At 38.5% G+C, this 20,267-nt stretch overlaps 1 protein-coding gene across 3 annotated transcripts in view; it reads left to right on the top strand.

Moving 5' to 3' along the window:
* Window positions 1-20,267, top strand: part of efcab6 (EF-hand calcium binding domain 6) — a 95,569-nt gene that overhangs the window by 4,498 nt on the left and 70,804 nt on the right. For all 3 annotated transcript variants that reach the window (XM_059977951.1, XM_059977950.1, XM_059977949.1), the window contains exons 4-9: window positions 2,717-2,811; window positions 6,369-6,435; window positions 8,679-8,815; window positions 10,703-10,821; window positions 12,896-13,026; window positions 16,582-16,730. In XM_059977951.1, the coding sequence (XP_059833934.1) occupies window positions 2,717-2,811; window positions 6,369-6,435; window positions 8,679-8,815; window positions 10,703-10,821; window positions 12,896-13,026; window positions 16,582-16,730 (698 nt within the window). The remainder of the gene's footprint in view (window positions 1-2,716; window positions 2,812-6,368; window positions 6,436-8,678; window positions 8,816-10,702; window positions 10,822-12,895; window positions 13,027-16,581; window positions 16,731-20,267) is intronic.

Below are 20,267 nucleotides of genomic sequence, written 5' to 3'. Positions count from 1 at the left end.
CCAAACTAGGCCTCATCATGTCTTACACAACTTCAACATAACATAACATCCCATCTCCTGTCCCCATGTTCTGATGAATGATCTTTGCCTGAAATGTTGACTGTTTACTCTTTTCCATAGATGCTGTCATAAGTTCCTCCAGAATTTTGAGTGTGTTTCCTGTACTCAGTAAATTGATTTATGAAGACCAATGTGCTTCAAAAAAGCTTTCTTTATGACCCTATCTTTTCATGTCTAACTCTTAATTATTTTTTGAAATGCTTTAGACTAGCCAAGAAATAAAGTATCAAAAGAGTCTGAGTTTTAGTATCTACTCTTTTCATCTGCAGAAGATATTAGAAAATTACAGAGTATTGCCAGGCAGTCCTTCATGTTTCCAATTCGTCAGTTTTATTCTTCCAGTTGATTCTTGTTTTAGTTAGAGATGCTGCTTCTCATTAGTATTTACTGTCCATGGCATGCTTTCCAAGATATTTTAACCCTCTCCACTTATCCCCACAGACAGTTTGTCTTTTTCCATGTCATTTCATCATTACCCATTTTTCTACATGATATTCCTATGACTAATGCTTACAAGAGGAAAGAAAAGGCTGCAACAGATAGGACCTGTTTTAAAAGGACCTCCAAAATTAATTACCTCTATTGCATAGGTTAGCAAGTACCAGATTGCTAACCAAATTGCTTGATTGACATTCTGGAACTTTCAGTCTGAGAGCACTGTGAGAATGCCTTCATAGGTTGGACTGTAGAGGTTAGTTATTATCCTTTCTGAAGGCCATTAGGAATGAGCAATAATTGCTGTCTTTGCCAACAGTACACATGTCACAGAATAAATAAAATGCATGCACATTTATTTGTCCAATCATATAGGGCTTTGAAGTATGAAGAGTGGGGATTATATGTTTACAGAGGTAGATGTGCTGTTTTATGGAAGTGAAATGATTACAATCCAGTTTGGACTGATTGTATGCTTGTTTTTGTGGATTTTTTTTACACTATAGTATTGTTTCATATGGAGAATGTACAAAAGTTCAAAGCACATTTATTATTGATGTATGTATACTTTATACAGCCTTGAGATTCATCTGCTTACAGGCAGCTACAAAACAAAGAGACCTAATAGAACCCAATTAAAAAAAAGAAGGCCATCAAACACCTTAAGTGCAGAAAAAAAAATTCATGCAAACAGTAAAAGTAAATAAATAACATTCATAACTGAAGTTCACGAAAGTGAGTGCATAGCCAAGAACCAAGTCACAGCCGATCCAGGAGCCCATTAGTTGCGGTCTCAGTTCAGCACAGAAATGAGTAAACTTTATGGAGAATCAAGTTGAACACTGGCCTGTCCCTTGCATCCAGCCCCAAATCCCTGACCTTTTCAATCTGGCCTGGTGCTTAAGTCTGCAAACATCAACTCATTCTTTGTTCTCAGACCCAGGCCGTGCTACTTCAATATGCTCTTGGGCCCAGAGTCCACCACCTCAATTCCACCTATACCCAACCTTTCCAATTTACCCTGGTGCTTAAATCAGACAACATTGGCTTGTTCCTCGCTCTTGGGCCTTGGCCTCAATGCTGCTTCACCTTAGTTCTGGCACTTTAAATTGCCTACAAGTTCACTCCAGCAGACAAACACAGGCTTGCTCCCTGTTCTCAGGCCAAGGCCCCACCACCTCAATGTAGCCTAACCGTGTTGCACCTTTCAAACTTCAGTTCACACACAGCAAGTCATCGTTGTGCTTCACCAGCACCATATTAAATTGGAATCACTAATTGGATTGGTGAAGTGCAAAATTAGACAGCAACCAAATAGAAGAAAACTGATCCTTAAGCAGCAATTAGGAAGAAAATGAATCATCACACAATCACATTGCTGATCACCATCTCAGTAGTGCTGTGGATAATGGTGATTTGAGGGAATTTATAAGCATGGAAATTTACCTGCTATATTGATGAAGATCAAAAAGTACCTGAACTATTCTGCAAAGAATGATGTACATTATGAAAAATTGTAGTAGTCACATTAATTCTGAAATAATAATCGGATTGAATAAAATGTGGAATAATAAACGTGTGTGATGATTACAACATCAGACAATTTATAACACTTAACCCAATTCATGAAAGTGAATCACAAGTGAGAAAATCTGCAGATACTGCAAATTCAAGCAACACAAATAAAATGCTGGAGGAAATCAGCAGGCCTGGCAGCTTCTATGAAAAAAAATACAGTGTGTTGGGCTGAGACCCTTTGGCAGGACTGGAGGGAAAAAAAGATGAGGAGTAGATTTAAAAGGTATGGGGAGGGGAGAGAGAGTCACATGGTGATAGGTAAAACTGGGAGGTGGAGGAATGAAGTAAAGAGCTAGGAAGTTGATTGGTGAAAGAGATACAGGGCTGGGGAAGGGGGAGTCTGGTAGGAGAGGACAGAAGGCCACGGAAGAAAGAAAAGTGGGGGTGTGTGGAGAAGTACCAGAGAGGAGCAATGGGCAGGCAAGGAGATAAGGCGAGAGAGGGAAATGGGGAATAGTGAAGAAGGGGCGAGGGCATTACCAGAAGTTCAAGAAATCAACATTCATGCCAACAGGTTGGAGTTCCTGGTGAATTCTTGCAGCATTTTGTGTTATGAAAGTAAATCATTCATTTTCCACTTACAATAACAATGAATCTTGTGTTCTTTATGATAAAGTACATTCTTTGCTTTTTTTAAAAAAAGATTCCAATCAACAGTGATGAAACGGTACCTTACATGGTATTTTTGGAGAAATTTTGTTCATCTCATGAATCCTGTGTAAGAAGAGCAAGCAGCAGGTTCGTACTGAAATTACAATAAACTGGAAATTTTAAATACAAGTGACATAAACTGTGAAGAAGTTAGCAAAACTCTGTCAAATAAATGTTTCATCAATCTAATGAGGGACACACATTTAAATCTTTTTTTTTGCGAATGCTGATTTATATGGATTTTAGCAGTATTTTCTGATTCGTTCAGTATTGACAATTCAATGGGCAAGGAAATCATTGTACATATCTTTCCAGACCAGTTTTAAAAATCACAAACGTTTATTTATTGGTTTTGTGCTGTTGATAAAAGAGATCTGAGGAAAAAAGGAGAGTTGATACTGCAAGGTTGAAGTGAAACATTAACACTTTTTTGAGATAAAGAAACATGAAATGCTGGCAGAACTCAGCAGGCGTTACCACCTCTACCATCAAGATGAGGCCACACGCAGGTCGATGGAGCAATACCTTATCTCCCGCCTAGGTAGCCTCCTACCTGCCGGCATGAACATCCAACTCACAGACATCCGTTGATACCCCTGCCCCCCACCCTTACCCCCATTCCTATCTATTATTTTAGTCTGGTTCTCTTTCTCTCTCTTTTTCCCCCCTCACTATAATCTCTCCCCCAAGCCCTACCTTTCTTTCTCTCTTATTTCCCATAATTCTCCACCTTCCCCCGGCCCACTTCCCTCCAGCCTATCACTTCCCAGCTCTCTACTTTATCCCTCCCCCCACTTCTTATCCCCCCCGACCATCCCATGTTACTTCACTCCTGATGAAGGGTTTCGGCCCGAAACGTCGTCATTACCTCCTCCTATAGATGCTGTCTTGCCTGCTGAGTTCTGCCAGCATTTCGTGTTTCTTTATTTATTTCCAGCATCTGCAGATTCACTCGTGTTACTTTTTTGAGATTATAGTTATAGATTATAGATTATAGATTATAGTTTATATAGTTATATAGTTATATAGTTATAGATTATAGATTATAGATTATAGTTTATATAGTTATATAGTTTATCCTCTGTTGGATACATTGCCTTTAATTTAAAATTGCTTGGAGTGCTGTGTTGGACAAGTGATAATGCATCAAATATTTTGCAAAGCTCATCTTGTAAACGTTTTCCTTATTACTCTGAACACAATGGGTATGTTAAGGATAATGTTCTTAGCCATAAGCAGCAACTGAAAATTCGTTTAGTTGTCGACTACATTGACAATCTTGATGCTGATTGTAGTTGGTTGTTTAATCGCGTTTTCACAGTTGAAAAAAGAAGCTATAATTACATAGTATTTTCTGCTGTCTGGAAATGAGAACCCTATTTTTCCCCCTAGCCAGGAAGCTTGAAATTGATTGAGGTGCTTTTCTTTTACCCCAGGTGAGATCTACTAGTGCCGCACAGTTGAGAGATCACACTTGGGATTGTCCTGCTTTGTATGAATCTGTTCTATATTAAGTGTGTTTATGAATTGAGCCTTCAAATCTAGTGTTTTGTTATCGACAGTACTCAATATTCTGAGGGAAGAAAGAATTAACATTAACTTGCCACTTGGATGTTTGAAATTCTCAGTAAGAAAATGCTGATAACTTAAAAAGCCCAAAGGAATGTTGTTAAAATTTCAAGTAAAAATTTAACATATCTTGATCAATAAGATATGGTTTATTTTAAGTGAGAAATGTAGTTATTAAATTACTGATTTAAATATTACTTTTGAAAGCAGTACAAATATGAATTCCTTTAAGAAATTCTGAAGCATTCTATTTATAATTTTTATCCTAGGAGTATTCTTACTTACTTAAGCCCATTACCCCTACTGGGGCATAGGCTGCTGACAGCTGCTCACCTCCTCTGTCCTGAGCTAGTCTTTCAAGTTGTCCCCAGCTGTAGTCCATCTTCTCTTTCCACTTCCTGGAATGAGCTCTCTGAAGCTTCTTGTTGGCATTTCTGTAGCACTGGGTTTTTATGGGATGGGGTTGTTAGTGCCATGCCCAGCCCTCCTGCTTTCACAGTTGGGCTTGGAACAGTCCACAGGCTGAGTCAGGGGTATCCTTGTTTGTTGCAAAGATTTTGCAATCAAATTTAAGCTAGTTCTTTTGAGGGCAGAAACACAATTTTCAAAATTTTTGTTTCGTTAACTTTGGATGTGCAATGTGATCACATTAGCCATTAAACTCAAATCATATCATTTAATTATCATTCAGAGCATGCTTTGATACAGTCAAACGAGACAGTGTTCCTCTGGGGCCTATGTGCATAACATACATCCAAAAGAGTGAGAGAGACAAAAAGCACATACATCGTTATGCAAGAGAACACATGTATAGTTCAAGTCACTGAGCAACATGCCAATTGATGGTACAGCTCCAAGCAATCTAGCCCGTCTTTCTGCTGATTGAACACTAGAAGGCAGCACTGACAGTTCCCAACCAAGCACACCACCCCCAGCGTTGTCTCACCTGGACTGCAGCAGCAGGCAAGCCTGCTTGAGGCCTTGTCCTCACCACAACTGAGGCCACGCTTCTGCCTCATCGCCTGTAGGGAAACAGGCCTGCAGCATCTCACATTATCAATGTCCAACGGGGTCTTGAGATTGCAAGAGAAACGTCAAGATAGTCACTCACGATTACACTGCAAGCTGCTTTTGCACATCAACTCCAATGTCTTTGAGTAACAGAAGCAATGCGGTCTGCAGCCAGGTCAGCTCCTCTGAATCTTCCCCAGCCCGTCGCCAGCTTCTCCTTCTCCTTCTGACCCATTCGCCGACTTCTCCTTCTCCCGGTCCGTCTGTCGGCTTCTCCTTCTCCTTCTGATCCATTCACCGACTTCTCCTTCTCCGGTCCGTCTGTCGGCTTCTCCTTCTCCTTCTGACCCATTCGCCGACTTCTCCTTCTCCCGGTCCGTCTGTCAGCTTCTCCTTCTCCTTCTGACCCATTCGCCGACTTCTCCTTCTCCCGGTCCGTCTGTCGGCTTCTCCTTCTCCTGGCCAATTCGGCAATTCTTCTCCCAACTCATCCACCAGCTTCAACTACCTGGCCAAGCAGCAGCTTCTCCATGTAAGAGAGAAAACTTTCACCAATTATCTCTTCATAATCTGATATTTCCATAATAAGGTCATCATTTGGCCTCCTTGCAAGGTTTGTGTTCGTTACACAGTTCTTTCATTACAAAGGAACTATGAAGATAGAATTATCTGGTAGGTTAGTGGAATTGCCTTAAAATTGAATTGACTTTATTTCTTACATCCTTCACATACATGAGGAGTAAAAATCTTTATGTTATGTTTCTGTGTAATTAACAATGCCACAACTTTTTGAAGCTGGGCTTCAACTTTCAAGGTAATTTTTTATCCATGATTTCCCATTACAGTTGATTAGTAATGCTTATTTTGGAGTGCTCTTTCAGAAATATGTACAGCTAAACAGATTGTATCAAGAAACTGCTCACCTCTGGTACGATTTTTTGGAAAAATGAATAGCACAGGCATTGCTTATGGCAATGTAGCATACATGTAACTGGACTGTATTGGAGAAGATCTGCATTCACTTTATAAGTACAGCTATTTATCTATTTTCTCTCTTTTTCTAGGAGCAGTTCCATTATCTCCAATTGCAATTTGACATTAAAGCAAGTTGAGAATCACCTCAGAGAAAAGGTGAGAAATGCATCAAACTTTGCAAAAGAACAAAATTACTCCTATATATTTATCATTGTGATATAGAGAAACACTTTTTTTATCACAAAAATGAACTTTTATTTGCATAACTGCTTGAACAGCAATGTGTCCCAAGTGATATCTGAAGTTTATCACCATAACTGAAGATATTAAAAAAGATAAACAAAATCTTAAAGATGCAAAGTTTTAAATGTATCATATGGAAAGAGCCATGAAAGTTTTAGAGAAGGAATTCAGCACTTTGGGCATTGACAGCTTAAGTCTAGCCACCATGTGCAGAGTAATTCAACTGAGGGTAACCACGAGTTAAAGGAACCCAGGTATCTTGCAGAACTGTAAAATAGAGAGGTTTAGAGATGGGGAGGAATTGGGGACCAAGGGTGAGAATCTTAAATAAGACATTGCTTAACTAAGTCAGTGAGCGTGGGGATGATGGACTTGGAATGTTAAGAAATAGGGTCTGAGTTTTTGATGAACTTGCATTTACAAGGGTAGTAGGAGCTTCCATGGGAAGTGGAGGTAACACATGTTGGTTCCAGCAGCAAATGACTTGAGAAAAAACATGATAACAGCCTTGGAAATGGTAGGGTTTTATAATGTGATAACTGTGTCAGGATCAGGAATGACACCAGTTTTGTGAACAAGCTGGATCTATTTCAAATTAATGCCAGGAAGAGAGCTGGATTCGGTGACTAGGGAAGATAGTTTATGACATGGCAGAGGCAGTGACTAAGTTTTTGTAAATGAAGTTTAAGGGAGCTTCAGTCTAGAAATGGACTTTGTTTTTAAGTGATATTGTCAAAAGACAACATAGAGATGTATAGGAAGGCCAGAGGCGAATTCATTACAGAAAATGAGAGAGAAATTTGCAGCGGGTAGTTCTGTAACCACAGCTGGATTGATGACCTTGAAACAACTGGGCAAGTGTTATTCCATCCATCTAACAGGGATAGAGAGGATAAAATGGTCTACCACTTCAAAAGAGATGAGAAGCAGTTAACTACCTTTATACCTACTACATAGGATGCCTTTGATCTGAGCTGTTTTGACAATGTGGCAGGACAAACAATGAGATATTTTAAAAAATAAATATTTGCTTTACAAGGCTTGGGATTTGGGGGCAAAACCAGCATTTACAGGCGATACATTTTAGTTCTGTCAATGGACATAGGACAAAATGATGGCTCAGCTTATGAAGCCTAATTGCCGTTAAGCTGCCTTGCTGAGAATCAGTTTCAGAATTGATTACATATAGGGAGTATCTGAATTTTATTCCTTGATGCACAGTAGAGAACCAGACTACTGCAATCCAGTAAATGCTGCATCATCCTTACCAAAGATCAGTTGACTACTCACATATAAATGAAAGTGAAATATAGAATAAGTGAGTTAATTGTGAAGTGGCAATATTTTAAATACAGTATCAGATGTATGGTAAAATCCTGATAATCAGGCATTTGTCATTCAGAAATGGTGGTTTGGTGTCTGGCTCATCCTGTCCAAGGGCCAGGTATGCAGCCGTGGTTGAGGTTGGATAACTGGAATGCTATTAAAATTTACTGAGCTTTTTGCCCCCATTCCCTTATGAAATGGCTCAATTTTCCATTCCCATTTACCTCAGTTTTATAAAAGAATGTAAAATTGTGTTGGTATACAGGTGTTTACCCCCCCCCCCTTACAAAGGTAGAGCGTTCCTATGAAATCTTTCTTAAGCTGAAATGGCGTAAAGCGAAGAACCATTAATTTATATGGGAAAAATTTTCGTAAAAGCAAAAATCCTCTTTGGAATGTGAAACCAGGTTACAAATGTAGGTCTTTTGTAAAAGCGAAGTGGCGTAAAGTGGGGGACACCTGTATTAAAAGGAGTAACATATTTGGCAGCATGATTTTAAAATAATTGTTTAGGTATCCTTTGTACTAATTTCTAAAAAACTTCTATTCATTAGCATATAAAAGTAAGATAACATTTTTAACACAGAACATAGTATATCTGTTATATTAACCAAAGTTCCATCTGAGTGACTCTAGTATGAAAAGAGCTTGTCACGTTTTATGCCAACTTCCCCAGTGTGTCAGTACTGGAAAATAAGTCCGTTTTTTTACAATCTCCTGTACTTTTAGCAAATGAGATTTCAGAAAAATGAGAAGTTGCAAATAAGACTGTTGTGATTTATTTTATGTAACAATTATGCAGAAAAATGTAACATTATTTGTTTCCTTAGATCTTCAATAATGTAAAAAATCTCCTAAGAGCCTTTAAGTTATTTGATTATAACAAGGATGAGCACATTCAGTGCTATGAACTTCGAAGAGTTCTTGAGAGTTATTGTCTTCGATTAACAGATTCTCAGTTTGAAAGGTCAGTATATGTGGATGCCCATCTTTCGTGTTTTGGGATGTATTTTTAAAACTATACTTTGATACAGAATGGTTCAATAGCTAATCCTGTGCACTACAGTGAAAATTTGCTACATTACAAATGAAAGCAGAATGCAATTAGCAACAATTAAATGTATTTTTAAATTGGTTATGCGATGTGATGAAGCCAGAAGGGAATCCAAAGCAGTGATTTCAGCTTTATCCATTACATCAGAAGAGTAATGAATGTTTATAAATATTAAGCTTGAAACACTAATTTAAACAGTTATAGAATAACATTACAAGCTACTTTATGCTGGTTAATAATTCATATTGCTCAGTTGTTGAAAGATGAGAACAAAGTTAAGTAGCTTATCCCTTGTGTTTTTCATCTTTCCACCTCATTCCTACAACTCCAATGTGCTCATAAGTCCCTGTTCGGACTAAATTATGTGCCCATGCTGTTCTCTGTGCTTCAGCAGGTAGCAGTATTGATACAGCAGTTAAAGGGAATAGGAGTTCTTGGGGATGGCATTGGGGATTGAGATGGAAGGTATGGAAAGGAGCTATGACAATAGCAGGCAATCAGTAAGAAGTTTTTCTAACGATGCTATTATAACAACAGTATTAAAGACATTTAACTCAAAGCTCTCTTGATTAAGTATCTCTCTGCAACTACCTCTAAGGTGATCTTACTGGTGGGTCAGAACAATGTATAGAGATCAAGATAGGTGAGCCAGAGATATTAATGAATAAAAGGCATCTCAGTCTATGCCATGTATTTGTTATTTAGTTTGCAGGGCAGGCTTCCCAATTTGGGCATATCTCGGAATGTCTGTAAGGAAGATTTTAAAGTCATCTAGTATTTTATAGGTGCCATTACAGTCATGGTATTTAAACTTGATTCTCTGAATTTTGTAACTCAGCTCTTTGGAGTACTCATATAGAAGTATAACCACTGCTATCATTTTCTTAATTGAATGAAGTAGCCTAAAATTTTCTTACAAATCTTACCCATCCATCTATCTTTCCATCTATTTAGAGAGATCTATGGATATGCTTAACCTCTTTTCCTCTACTCTTTAGTGTAGTATCATCTGTGTGATCCCCATGCCTAATTTCCTTCACATTACCTTCCACGTCTGTAGGTTTATTTCCTTCTTTCATTTTTGCACCTACCCATTCAGCTTGCTGAGATCCTTCTCCAGTCTACAGTTATTTTTCCTTCATCTGTTTGCACATCTTTAAGTGTGTAACAGGATGGCTTCTTGTATTCCTGCAAACATAGATTTCTCCTGCTTTCTACTACCTCCATTGAGTCTTACTGAGTGGCATCTGCAAGCCTCTGATCCCTTTACTTCATATTGTCCATATTTATTTCTTGGATCAGTGCATTAGTTGACAGACCTTTCCTTATGATGTGCAAGTTAGTTTGAAACAAGACATTTACTTTATGAGCTACTAAGTCAACACTGGAGTCTCTGAAAGCAATTGCGAATTGCTGCTGGACTACTGTCTTCTAAATGGAGCTGATCCTGGCCTCTCAGATTATGACATTTAGGCTTGCAAGGCTCTGCTACCATTTGGACCTTCCCATGGAATTTTGGACCAGTGTTTTGCAGGAGGTTAGCACTGGGGTATCTGTGCAAACTCAACTTTGTGTTTATGGGTGGGTGCAGGTTACTCGCAACTGGTAGGAAGTATTGGGTCGTTATAAACAGGCAATGGACTTGGTGTGCTGCTTGCTTTGCCATCCATGGGCATGGGTTTAATTGAAGATTTTGATCCCTTTTAAATATAGGCACTCCAACTCAAGTAACAGGAGTTGTACTGTTGAGCCAACCTAGATGCAGTTACTTTCACTGACATAGATGTATATTTCCATTAGGCTTTGTTCTCGATACAACCTTTCTCGGACTGGAACAGTGAATTACGTGCAGTTTCTACAAAAGCTGGGCATCCATGTTGAATCCTCAAACAAATGCAGTAAAGAATGTGTGGCACAAGGTTGGTCTTAAGTTATTCATCCTTTCACTTCAGCTAGTACACATCTATGCTTTAATTGATCTAAAATTTATAATATTAATATATAATTTGGAAATCATGATTATGAATCATCAGAAATGTAGAATATATTTGACTGTAAGCAAAATGTACTATATTCCCAAAGTTGCCTTATAATTCTGCATGTAAGTATAAATAATTTTGTATCCACAATCGTTATACAAGTCAGACTTCAAGATCCTGTTTTCCAAATAATCAGCACAATCAATGGTGATATGTAATTAATTTCCATGAGAACCTGATTAATGACTTGGCTCGCATTTGTCTTTTAGCCCCCTGATAAAGAGAATGACTGGTAGAGGAGGGCTGTGCAAGCTAAAGATTTTTGAGTTGGGGGAACTCAGCGTTAAATGTGTGCATATGTAGTATTTTTATCCCATTATTGTTGCTTTTCTGATAATAAGTGGAGAACTCACAGTTCTCCACTCATTATCAGCCAACTGATCTTGGAATCGTAGAGTCATACAGCATGGAAACAGGTCTTTCAGCATGCAGTTCATCCCAATGTACTGATCCTATTTTCCAGCGCTTGCCCTGTAGCCTTTTATACCATGACAATTTGGGTGTTCACTTAAATACTTAAATATTATGAAACTACCTTCCTGCACAGCCACCTCAGACAGTATGTTGAAGTGGTTTCATGTATCCACTGGGAGAAACATTCTGTAGAAATGCTTGCTGCACTGCATTTATTTTTGTGCAAGTGCCCACAATATTTACACAACTGCAGGAAGTCTGACCTCAAGTGATTATCCTCAGACATACTGGCAAATATGTTTATTTTTGGTGGTAATTATTGCTGGATTCCCATTGTTTCATTAAATTCTAGAGATTTATTATGAGTCAAGTACTGTATAACTATTCTGCTGTTGACTCTTCAGTTACATTTGTAGCAGGTAACTGCCCAAAGTCTCCATTTACTTCAGCTAAAGTCATCATTGTGTTTTTGATATTCCACCAGGAGTGCAGTTAAAAAGGATTGCTTTACACAGAATGAATCTGGAGTTGTATCCATGGTACTCAAATTAAATATACCCCGGATACTGAAAATTATAATTTATTTATTGGTATGAAAAAGAAGTATTAGACTGCATCATGTACTCCCTCCATTGTCCCTGCACTATTCCCACAGACAAACCTTTGTTAATCCTGTGTGATCAGTTGGCCTTCCATGTTTGTGCTCCAGACTCTGAAGCAGTGCTGGCCTGGATGTGAAGCAGAAAGTTAGTCGAATAGCAACAACTCAGTACAATAGGAACTCAATGTGTCCGGCAACATCTGTGTGGAGAAAGGAATTGTTGATGTTTGGGTTGAAACCCAGTATCAGGACTGGTATCAGACTATTACAGTGTCTTGACCCAAAACTTTGACATTTCCTCCTCCCCTGCCCCCATGCACCACTGATGTTACTGGATCCGCTAATTTCCACTAGCAGATTTGTTGCAGTTTAGGTGAAGAGCATTAATTCTCCCCAAAGTAAAAGATATGTTGACTGGAAATGCAAGTACATTTCGGACCGAGTTATCTTTATCAATTCAGTTAAACTTTAAAATGGAATTACATTTTATTCCGGTTGTTTAGATTGCAGCTTTAAAGTGATGTATATTTGGGTATTGGTGCAGGATTAAATACAGTCAGCAGAATTTTGAATGTGAATAAGTTGAAGAAAGATAGGAACCTCAATTAAGAATGAAACATCTCATCCATTGATATGATCATTTGAGAATTGGCACTGTTTGGGATTTAGTGTTCATATATAATGCAAAAAAATTACACAAAATCTTGGGATAAGGGATAACACAAGGGATCCATGAATGATGCTTGTGAATTTAGATTGTATTTATCATTGAAGGAGGAAACAAGACTGGATGCTGAGTAGAGAATAGAAATATACAGAGTGAAAAATTGCAAGGTTCTGGTGAACTGACATGAATGGAAAAAAATCATGTTTATAGCAGAAAAATTTATATTGGTAATTATAAGTGTTTAAAGTATATTTAATTGTGGTTTCACAAAGCAATGAACTGGGAAAATGGTGTTCAAAAACAAGAAAAAAAACCAAAATTGCAACAACAAGTGACTGAGGAGCCCCCCATAAATTCAAAAAGTTTATCCATGGATGAAATTTATTCTACTTTTCAAAAAAAGGTAAATTTGTTCATTTATTCTGATACATCTTGATATGCACAACTGGATTTGTGTGTTTAAATTAAATGTTATTCTTATAGAAATAAAGAAAGTTTATAGTTTGAGTTTGAATAAGAGATCAACAGTAGTGGAACACTGGGTTATTTTTCATCCAAATCAATGATGATAGTGTGCTATGACTGAAATAGCTATGACTTTTGCTAATATTGGTGAGTGCTCAAATATAATGACCTTTAAAAGATAAAACATGGTAAACAATTACAATTATAATATTAGTAGAAAAATGATAGGTTTTGTGATTTTAACTATTATGGTTTGCTTTTGGATTAATTTCAATTGTCTTAACAGTGTTACTTATTTTTTAAAAGGTTAGTTGGGCAGACACTGGAACTTGCTCACTTGTAGTGGTGTTATGTTTAATACATATTCTTCCCAATTACGAGGTATGTTATTCCTCTGGACTCAGGAGAGTACGTCATTCATAAAATGGATTGCAAACCAAAATTATTAAAATGGATGTAAATCCATAGTGTATTAATGAATAGAAGCAAGGTAAATTTGATGAACACACACAAAATGATGGATGAACTCAGCGGGCTAGGCAGCATCTATGGAAAAGTGTAAACATTCGACGCTTTGGGCTGAGACACTTCATCAGGACTGGAAAAAAAGTTGAGAAATTAGAGCAAGAAGTTGGGGGGTGGGGAGTAAGAAGTACAAGGTGGTAGGTGATGGGTGAAACCAGGAGAATGGGAGGGGTGAAGTAAAGAACTGGGGAGTTGATGGGTGAAAAAGATAAATGGCTGGAGAAGGGGGGATCTGATAGGAGAGGGTAAAAGACCATGGAATAAAGGAAAGTAGGGGGGAGTGCCGGAGGGAGGCAATGGGCAGGCAAGCTGAAAGAGGGAAACGGGAATGGGGGAATGAGGAAGGAGGGAGTTAACAGAAGTTGGAGAAATCAACGGTCATGCCATCAGATTGGAGGCTACACAGACAGAATATCAGGTGCTGCTCCTCCAACCTGAGTGTGGCTTCATTGCAGCAGTAGAGAAGTCCATTGACTGCCAAGTTGCAATGGAAATGGGAAGTAGAATTGAAATGGGTGGCAACTGGGAGATCCGACTTTTTCTGATGGTTGAAGTACAGGTGCTCAGCGAAGTCGTCTCCTAATCTACATCAGGTCTCACTAATATACAGGAAGCCATGCTGAGAGCACTGGATACTGTAGATGACACCGACAGGCTCACAGGTGAAGTGTCACCTCACCTGGAAGGACTGTTTTTCTCATGAAGGTGAATTTAATACTTATTTTCTATTCCTTGCCTACAAATGTAAGAATGTATGTCTAATTATGTGCATTCATGCAATATTTACAATAAATGATTCATAACTTTCCAATAGTCTTCAAATAAATTTGTGCATGGAAAGTACAGGGGAATGAAAATTTGAATGATGAAAAATTGGAAAAAAGAGATGGAAGGAAAAAAATATTAGACTATCAGAAAATAAGAAATAGGAGCAGGTGTAGGCCATCTGTCAGGTCGAACTTGCTCCACCATTTGATAAGATCATGGCTGATCTGGACATGAATTCAACACCACCTACCTGCATTTATCCATAACCCCTAATCCCCCTGCTATGCTGTAACTATGTCTGAAATATGTTAAATGAGCACTGTTCCCTCTAAGCTAAGTCGGTGCGCAGCCATGCAGTTACTGAAATGTTCTCGAATGCATAGCCTTTGTTCCCCCAGCTGCAATTTTCTTTTATATAATTGACTTATTCAATTCATTATTCTATTATTTGATTCATTCAATGTGTGTAATCACTTGGATAATAGGTTTCCTGACGATCAGTTAAGAGAATGTCAAGCTTTTGTCCCTTTTGCTATTGCAAACCAACAAATTTTGAATCTGGAGAAGAGAATGCTGTATGACTGACAAAAAATTATTCAACTACTATTATGAACTACACTGAAAGCATTGCCTCAAAAATGTTGCAGCATTTCTGTAATAACAAATTTGTAATTTCTGCGAAAGTTAAAACTGTTTCAATTAATATGTTAGCTGATATGTTGAACTATGTGCTTAGAAATGAAGAATTTGATGAACTGTCAATTCTTGTTGACATCATTGGATCACTTCAAGCTTCTAGTGCTGTCTGTGAACAAGGATTCAGTCGTATGAATTCAATCAAATTTAAATCCAGAAACAGACTAGAAGTGGAATATTTGAATGATCTAATGAGGACTAAGAAGTATCTTTCATCTGGATACAAATTAATCTGGACAGTGTTTGTAGACAATGGATTTGTAATAAAGACAGATGAAGAAAAGTTTACGGAAGTGTGAATGATTTTCTTTGTCATCCTGTATTTCATTATACAATGAAATACAATTAATAAATAACATCAAATGTGTGTTTTTTTTTAATTTTCATTCTAAATATTCATAGTATGTATATTACAAAAAAAACATTTAAATTGCCACACAGTTTTCAGGCCATGTAAAAAACTTTTGCTCAGAACAATGTGTCTGTATCACTGCAAAAAAAAGGGAGGAAATGCTAATGAGGTAGCCTCGTACTATTTCCCTGAGCAGAGAATTCCACAGATGCAGTACTCTCTGGGAAAAGCAGTTTTATTCTCATCTCTGTCCTAAATCTATTCCCTCAAACTTGATGCTATGTCCCTACCTCTTACCAGTGGAAACAACTTTCCAGCCTCTATTTTATCTATCCCTTTCGTAATCCTCTACCATGCTAATGCATCATCGCCAACTCCATGCACCCTTATCTTATGAATAAGTCTTTTACATAGCACTTTATTGAATGCCTTCTGGAAATCCTAATATCTACCTGTTCCCATCTAATCTCTGTGCACAAAGAACTCCAGTAAGTTTGCACTTCATTAATCCATGATGTCTGCTTGATGAAACCACTTCTATCCAGATGTCTTGATTTTTTTTTCCTTTAATGATGGCTTCAAGCAATTATCCTACTATAGATGTTAAATAACTGGCTTATAGTTACCTGCCTTTTGCCTACATCCTTCTTTAAGCAATGGTGTAATACTCACAGGAAGAACATGACACGGGGTTAAGCTCAATGCCATGAATAAAAATCTTTGAGGGTGTTAAAAAGTAAGAATTTCCCTCACGTTACCTTATTGTTGTTCTCTGTCCTCATCGAAATTGTTTAATATACTGGTAATGCTTTATTATTCTCATGCAAAAAAAAAGCATTGTATATAAAAATATGCTCTTTTTAATATGATGTTTCTAAATTTTTATATTTAATTTTTATTATCAACTGTAGAAATTGAAATTAGAAATCACCAGTGATTTTTATTACTAAATAAAAAATATTATTGTCAGGTACTATCATATGCTCACTATTTGCATATTCAATTATTGCCTCACCTATTCAAACACAAAGGTAAATATTCTTTAAAGCTACCCAAGTCTCCCAGGCCAATTGTATGTGTAATTTTTCATGACAAGGATATTTGAACTAAAGAATTAAACAGAGTTGGTAGCATGTTCCTCTTTTATTCCAGTTGCACTCCAATTATCATGAGTTGTTGCAAGCATTTTCAACTTCTGATGTGACCAAAAGTGGCTTAGTCTCAATGGAAGAGCTCCAGACAATTTTCAACAATGTTTTATTTTCAATGAGTAAAGAAGTCTTTGATCACATAATGGGCAGGTAAGACGTAAGTGTACTTAATACTATTCATTTAATTTAAAATATTTTGTCTGAACATTTTAAACAATTTCTTGTTTATTATATAAGATAAAAAATACCTATTAGTACTAATCATTGAGGGAGAAAGATAACATGCAGAAATCTAAATTGGATTTTACCACAGTCCTGGGGAAAAAAAGACAGAATCAGTACAGCAAACACAAGGAAATCGGCAGATGCTGGAAATTCAAGCAACACGCACAAAATGCTGGTGGAACGCAGCTAGCCAGGCAGCATCTATAGGGAGAAGTACTGTCGACATTTTGGGCCGAGACCCTTCGTCATGTTTATTTATTCTAGCAGTATTTCTGGCTCCGTCTCTACCTCTTGAGTTACGCAAAAGTTGCCAAGTTCCATGCAACTCTTTAAAACTGAAATCATCCACTCTCTTTAAACCATTACTCTCTCAAGTCTTAATTCGACAAGACAGTTTAAGTCATTTTAAAACTGAAAGCATCCAGTCCATAATCCACTTCTCTCTCAAGTCTTATATGGACAAGGTAGCTTAAGACAATTTGACAGACTTTACGGAGATGTTAGAGGGAAAGGCAGTGAACAAGGTTCAGGGAGAAGAGGAGAGATGGATGAACAAGTGTCCCAGCCTCCTTTTTATCTGATGCTTATTTTAATCTCTATGTCTTGCTGCATATCCTTTCATATATTTATAAGCAAAGTTGAAAACCCTCAATCTATGGCTCTCTGTTTCATTACAAACTCACTCACTTTCATCCTATCCAAATTCACTCTTTTATCCACTCTTCGTTGATGTAAATCATTTACTGGGGTTGTTTTGAACAAAGCGGATGAGCTTATAGTGTGGATCAGTACCTGGAGCTATGATGTTGCTGCCATTACAGAGACTTGGATGGCTCAGGGGCAGGAATGGTTACTTCAAGTGCCAGGCTTTAGATGTTTCAGAAAGGGCAGGGAGGGAGGCAAAAGAGGTGGGGACATGGCACTGTTGATCAGAGATAGTGTCATGGCTGCAGAAAAGGAGGAAATTATGGAGGGATTGTTTACAGAGTCTCTGTGGGTGGAAGTTAGGAACAGGGAGGGGTCGGTAACTTTCCTGGGTTCTTTTTATACACCACCCAATAGTATCAGGGACATCAAGGAGCAGATAGGGAGACAGATTCTGGAAAGGTGAATTAATAACAGGGTTGTTGTGGTGGGAGATTTCAATTCCCCAAATATCAGTTGGGATCTTCCTAGAGCAAGGGGTTTAGATAGGGTAGAGTTTGTTATGTGTGTTCAGGAAGGTTTCTTAACACTATATGCAGATAAGCATGCAAGAGGAGAGGCTGTACTTGAGTTGATATTGGGAAATGAACCTGGTCAGGTGTCAGATCTCTCAGTGGGAGACCATTTCGGAGATAGTGATCACAATTCTATCTCCTTTACCATAGCAGTGCAGAGGGATAGGAACAGACAAGTTAGGAAAACATCTAATTGGAGTAAGGGGAAATATCAGGCTATCAGGCAGGAACTTGGAAGCATAAATTGGAAACAGATGTTCTTGGGGAAACGTACGAAAGAAATGTGGCGAATGTTTTGGGAATATTTAAGTGGGGTTCTGCATATGTACGTTCCAATGAAACAGGAAAAGGATGGTAGGGTACAGGAACTGTGGTGTACAAAGGCAGTGGTGAATCTAGTCAAGAGGAAAAGAAGAGCTTACAAAAGGTTCAAAAAACTAAGTAATGATAGAGATCTAGAAGATTATAAGGCCAGCAGGAAGGAGCTTAAAAATGAAATTAGGAGAGCCGGACGGGGCCATGAGAAGGCCTTGGCGTACAGGATTAAGGAAAATCCCAAGGGATTCTACAAGTATGTGAAGAGCAAGAGGATAAGATGTGAGAGAATAGGACCAATCAAGTGTGACAGTGAAGAAGTGTGTATGGAACCGGAGGAGATAACAGGTACCTAACTCCTGATGAATGGTTTCGGTCTGAAACGTTGTCACTACCTCCTCCCATAGATGCTTTCTGGCCTGCTGAGTTCTGCCAGCATTTTGTGTTTTTACTTAATGAATGCTTTGCTTCAGTATTCAATATGGAAAAGGATCTTGGTGATTGTAGGGATGACTTACAGTGGATTGAAAAGCTTGAGCATGTAGATTTTAAGGAAGAGGATGTGCTGGAGCTTTTGGAAAGTATCAAGTTGGATAAGTCACTGAGACCGGACAAGATGTACCCCAGGCTACTATGGGAGGCGGGAGCAGGAGATTGCTGAGTCTCTGGTGATGATCCTTGCATCATCAATGGGGACGGGAGAGGTTCCAGAGGATTTTGAGTTGCGGATGTTGTTCCCTTATTCAAGAAAGGGAGTAGAGATAGCCCAGGATTTTATAGACCAGTGAGTCTTACTTAAGTGGTTGGTAATTTGATAAAGATCCTGAGAGGCAGGATTTATGAACATTTGGAGAGGCATAATATGATTAGGAATAGTCAGCATGGCTTTGTTAAAGGCAGGTTGGGCTTTACGAGCCTAATTGAATTTTTTGAGGAAGTGACCAAACACATAGATGAAGGTAGAGCAGTAGTTGTAGTGTACATGGATTTCAGCAAGGCATTTGATAAGGTACCCCATGCAAGGCTTATTGAGAAAGTAAGGAGACATGGGATCCAAGGGGACATTGCTTTGTCGATCCAGAGCTGGCTTGCCCACAGAAGGCAAAGAGTGGTTGTAGGCGGGTTATATTCTGCATGGAGGTTGGTGACCAGTGATATGCCTCAGGGATCTGTTCTGAGACCCCTACTCTTCATAATTTTTATAAATGACCTGGATGAGGAAGTGGAAGGATGGGTTAGTAAGTTTGTTGATGATACAAATGTTGGAGGTGATGTGGGATAGTGTGGGGGGGGGCTGTCAGAGGTTACAGTGGGACATTGATAGGATGCAAAACTGGGCTGAGAAGTGTCAGATGGAGTTCAACCCAGATAAATGTGCAGTAGTTCACCTTGGTAGGTTAAATATGATGGCAGAATATAGTATTAATGTTAAGACTCTTGGCAGTGTGGATATTCAGAGGGATGTTTGGGTCTGAGTCCATAGGACACTCAAAACTGTTGCGCAGGCTGACTCTGTGGTTAAGGAGGCATACAGTGCATTGGCCTTCATCAATCGTGGGATTGAGTTTAAGAGCTGAGAGGTAATGTTGCAGCTATATAGGACCCTGGTCAGACCCTACTTGGAGTACTGTGCTCAGTTCTGGTTGCCTCACTATAGGAAGGATGTGGAAGGGTGCAGAGGAAATTTACAAGGATGTTTCCTGAATTGGGGAGCATGCCTTATGAGAATAGGTTGAATGAATTCTGTCTTTTCCACTTGGAGCGATGGGGGATGAGAGGTAGCCTGATAGACGTGTACAAGATGCTGAGAGGCTTCAATCGTGTGGATAGTCAGAGGCTTTTTCCCAGGGCTGAACTGGCTAGCACAATAGGGCACTGTTTTAAGGTGCTTGGAAGTAGGTACAGAATAGATGTCAGGGGTAAGTTT

This window comes from Hypanus sabinus, chromosome 8, assembly GCF_030144855.1.
Source record: "Hypanus sabinus isolate sHypSab1 chromosome 8, sHypSab1.hap1, whole genome shotgun sequence".
Taxonomy (NCBI): domain Eukaryota; kingdom Metazoa; phylum Chordata; class Chondrichthyes; order Myliobatiformes; family Dasyatidae; genus Hypanus; species Hypanus sabinus.
Note: the sequence above shows the minus strand (reverse complement) of the source record. Positions and strands in the feature narration are given on the sequence as shown.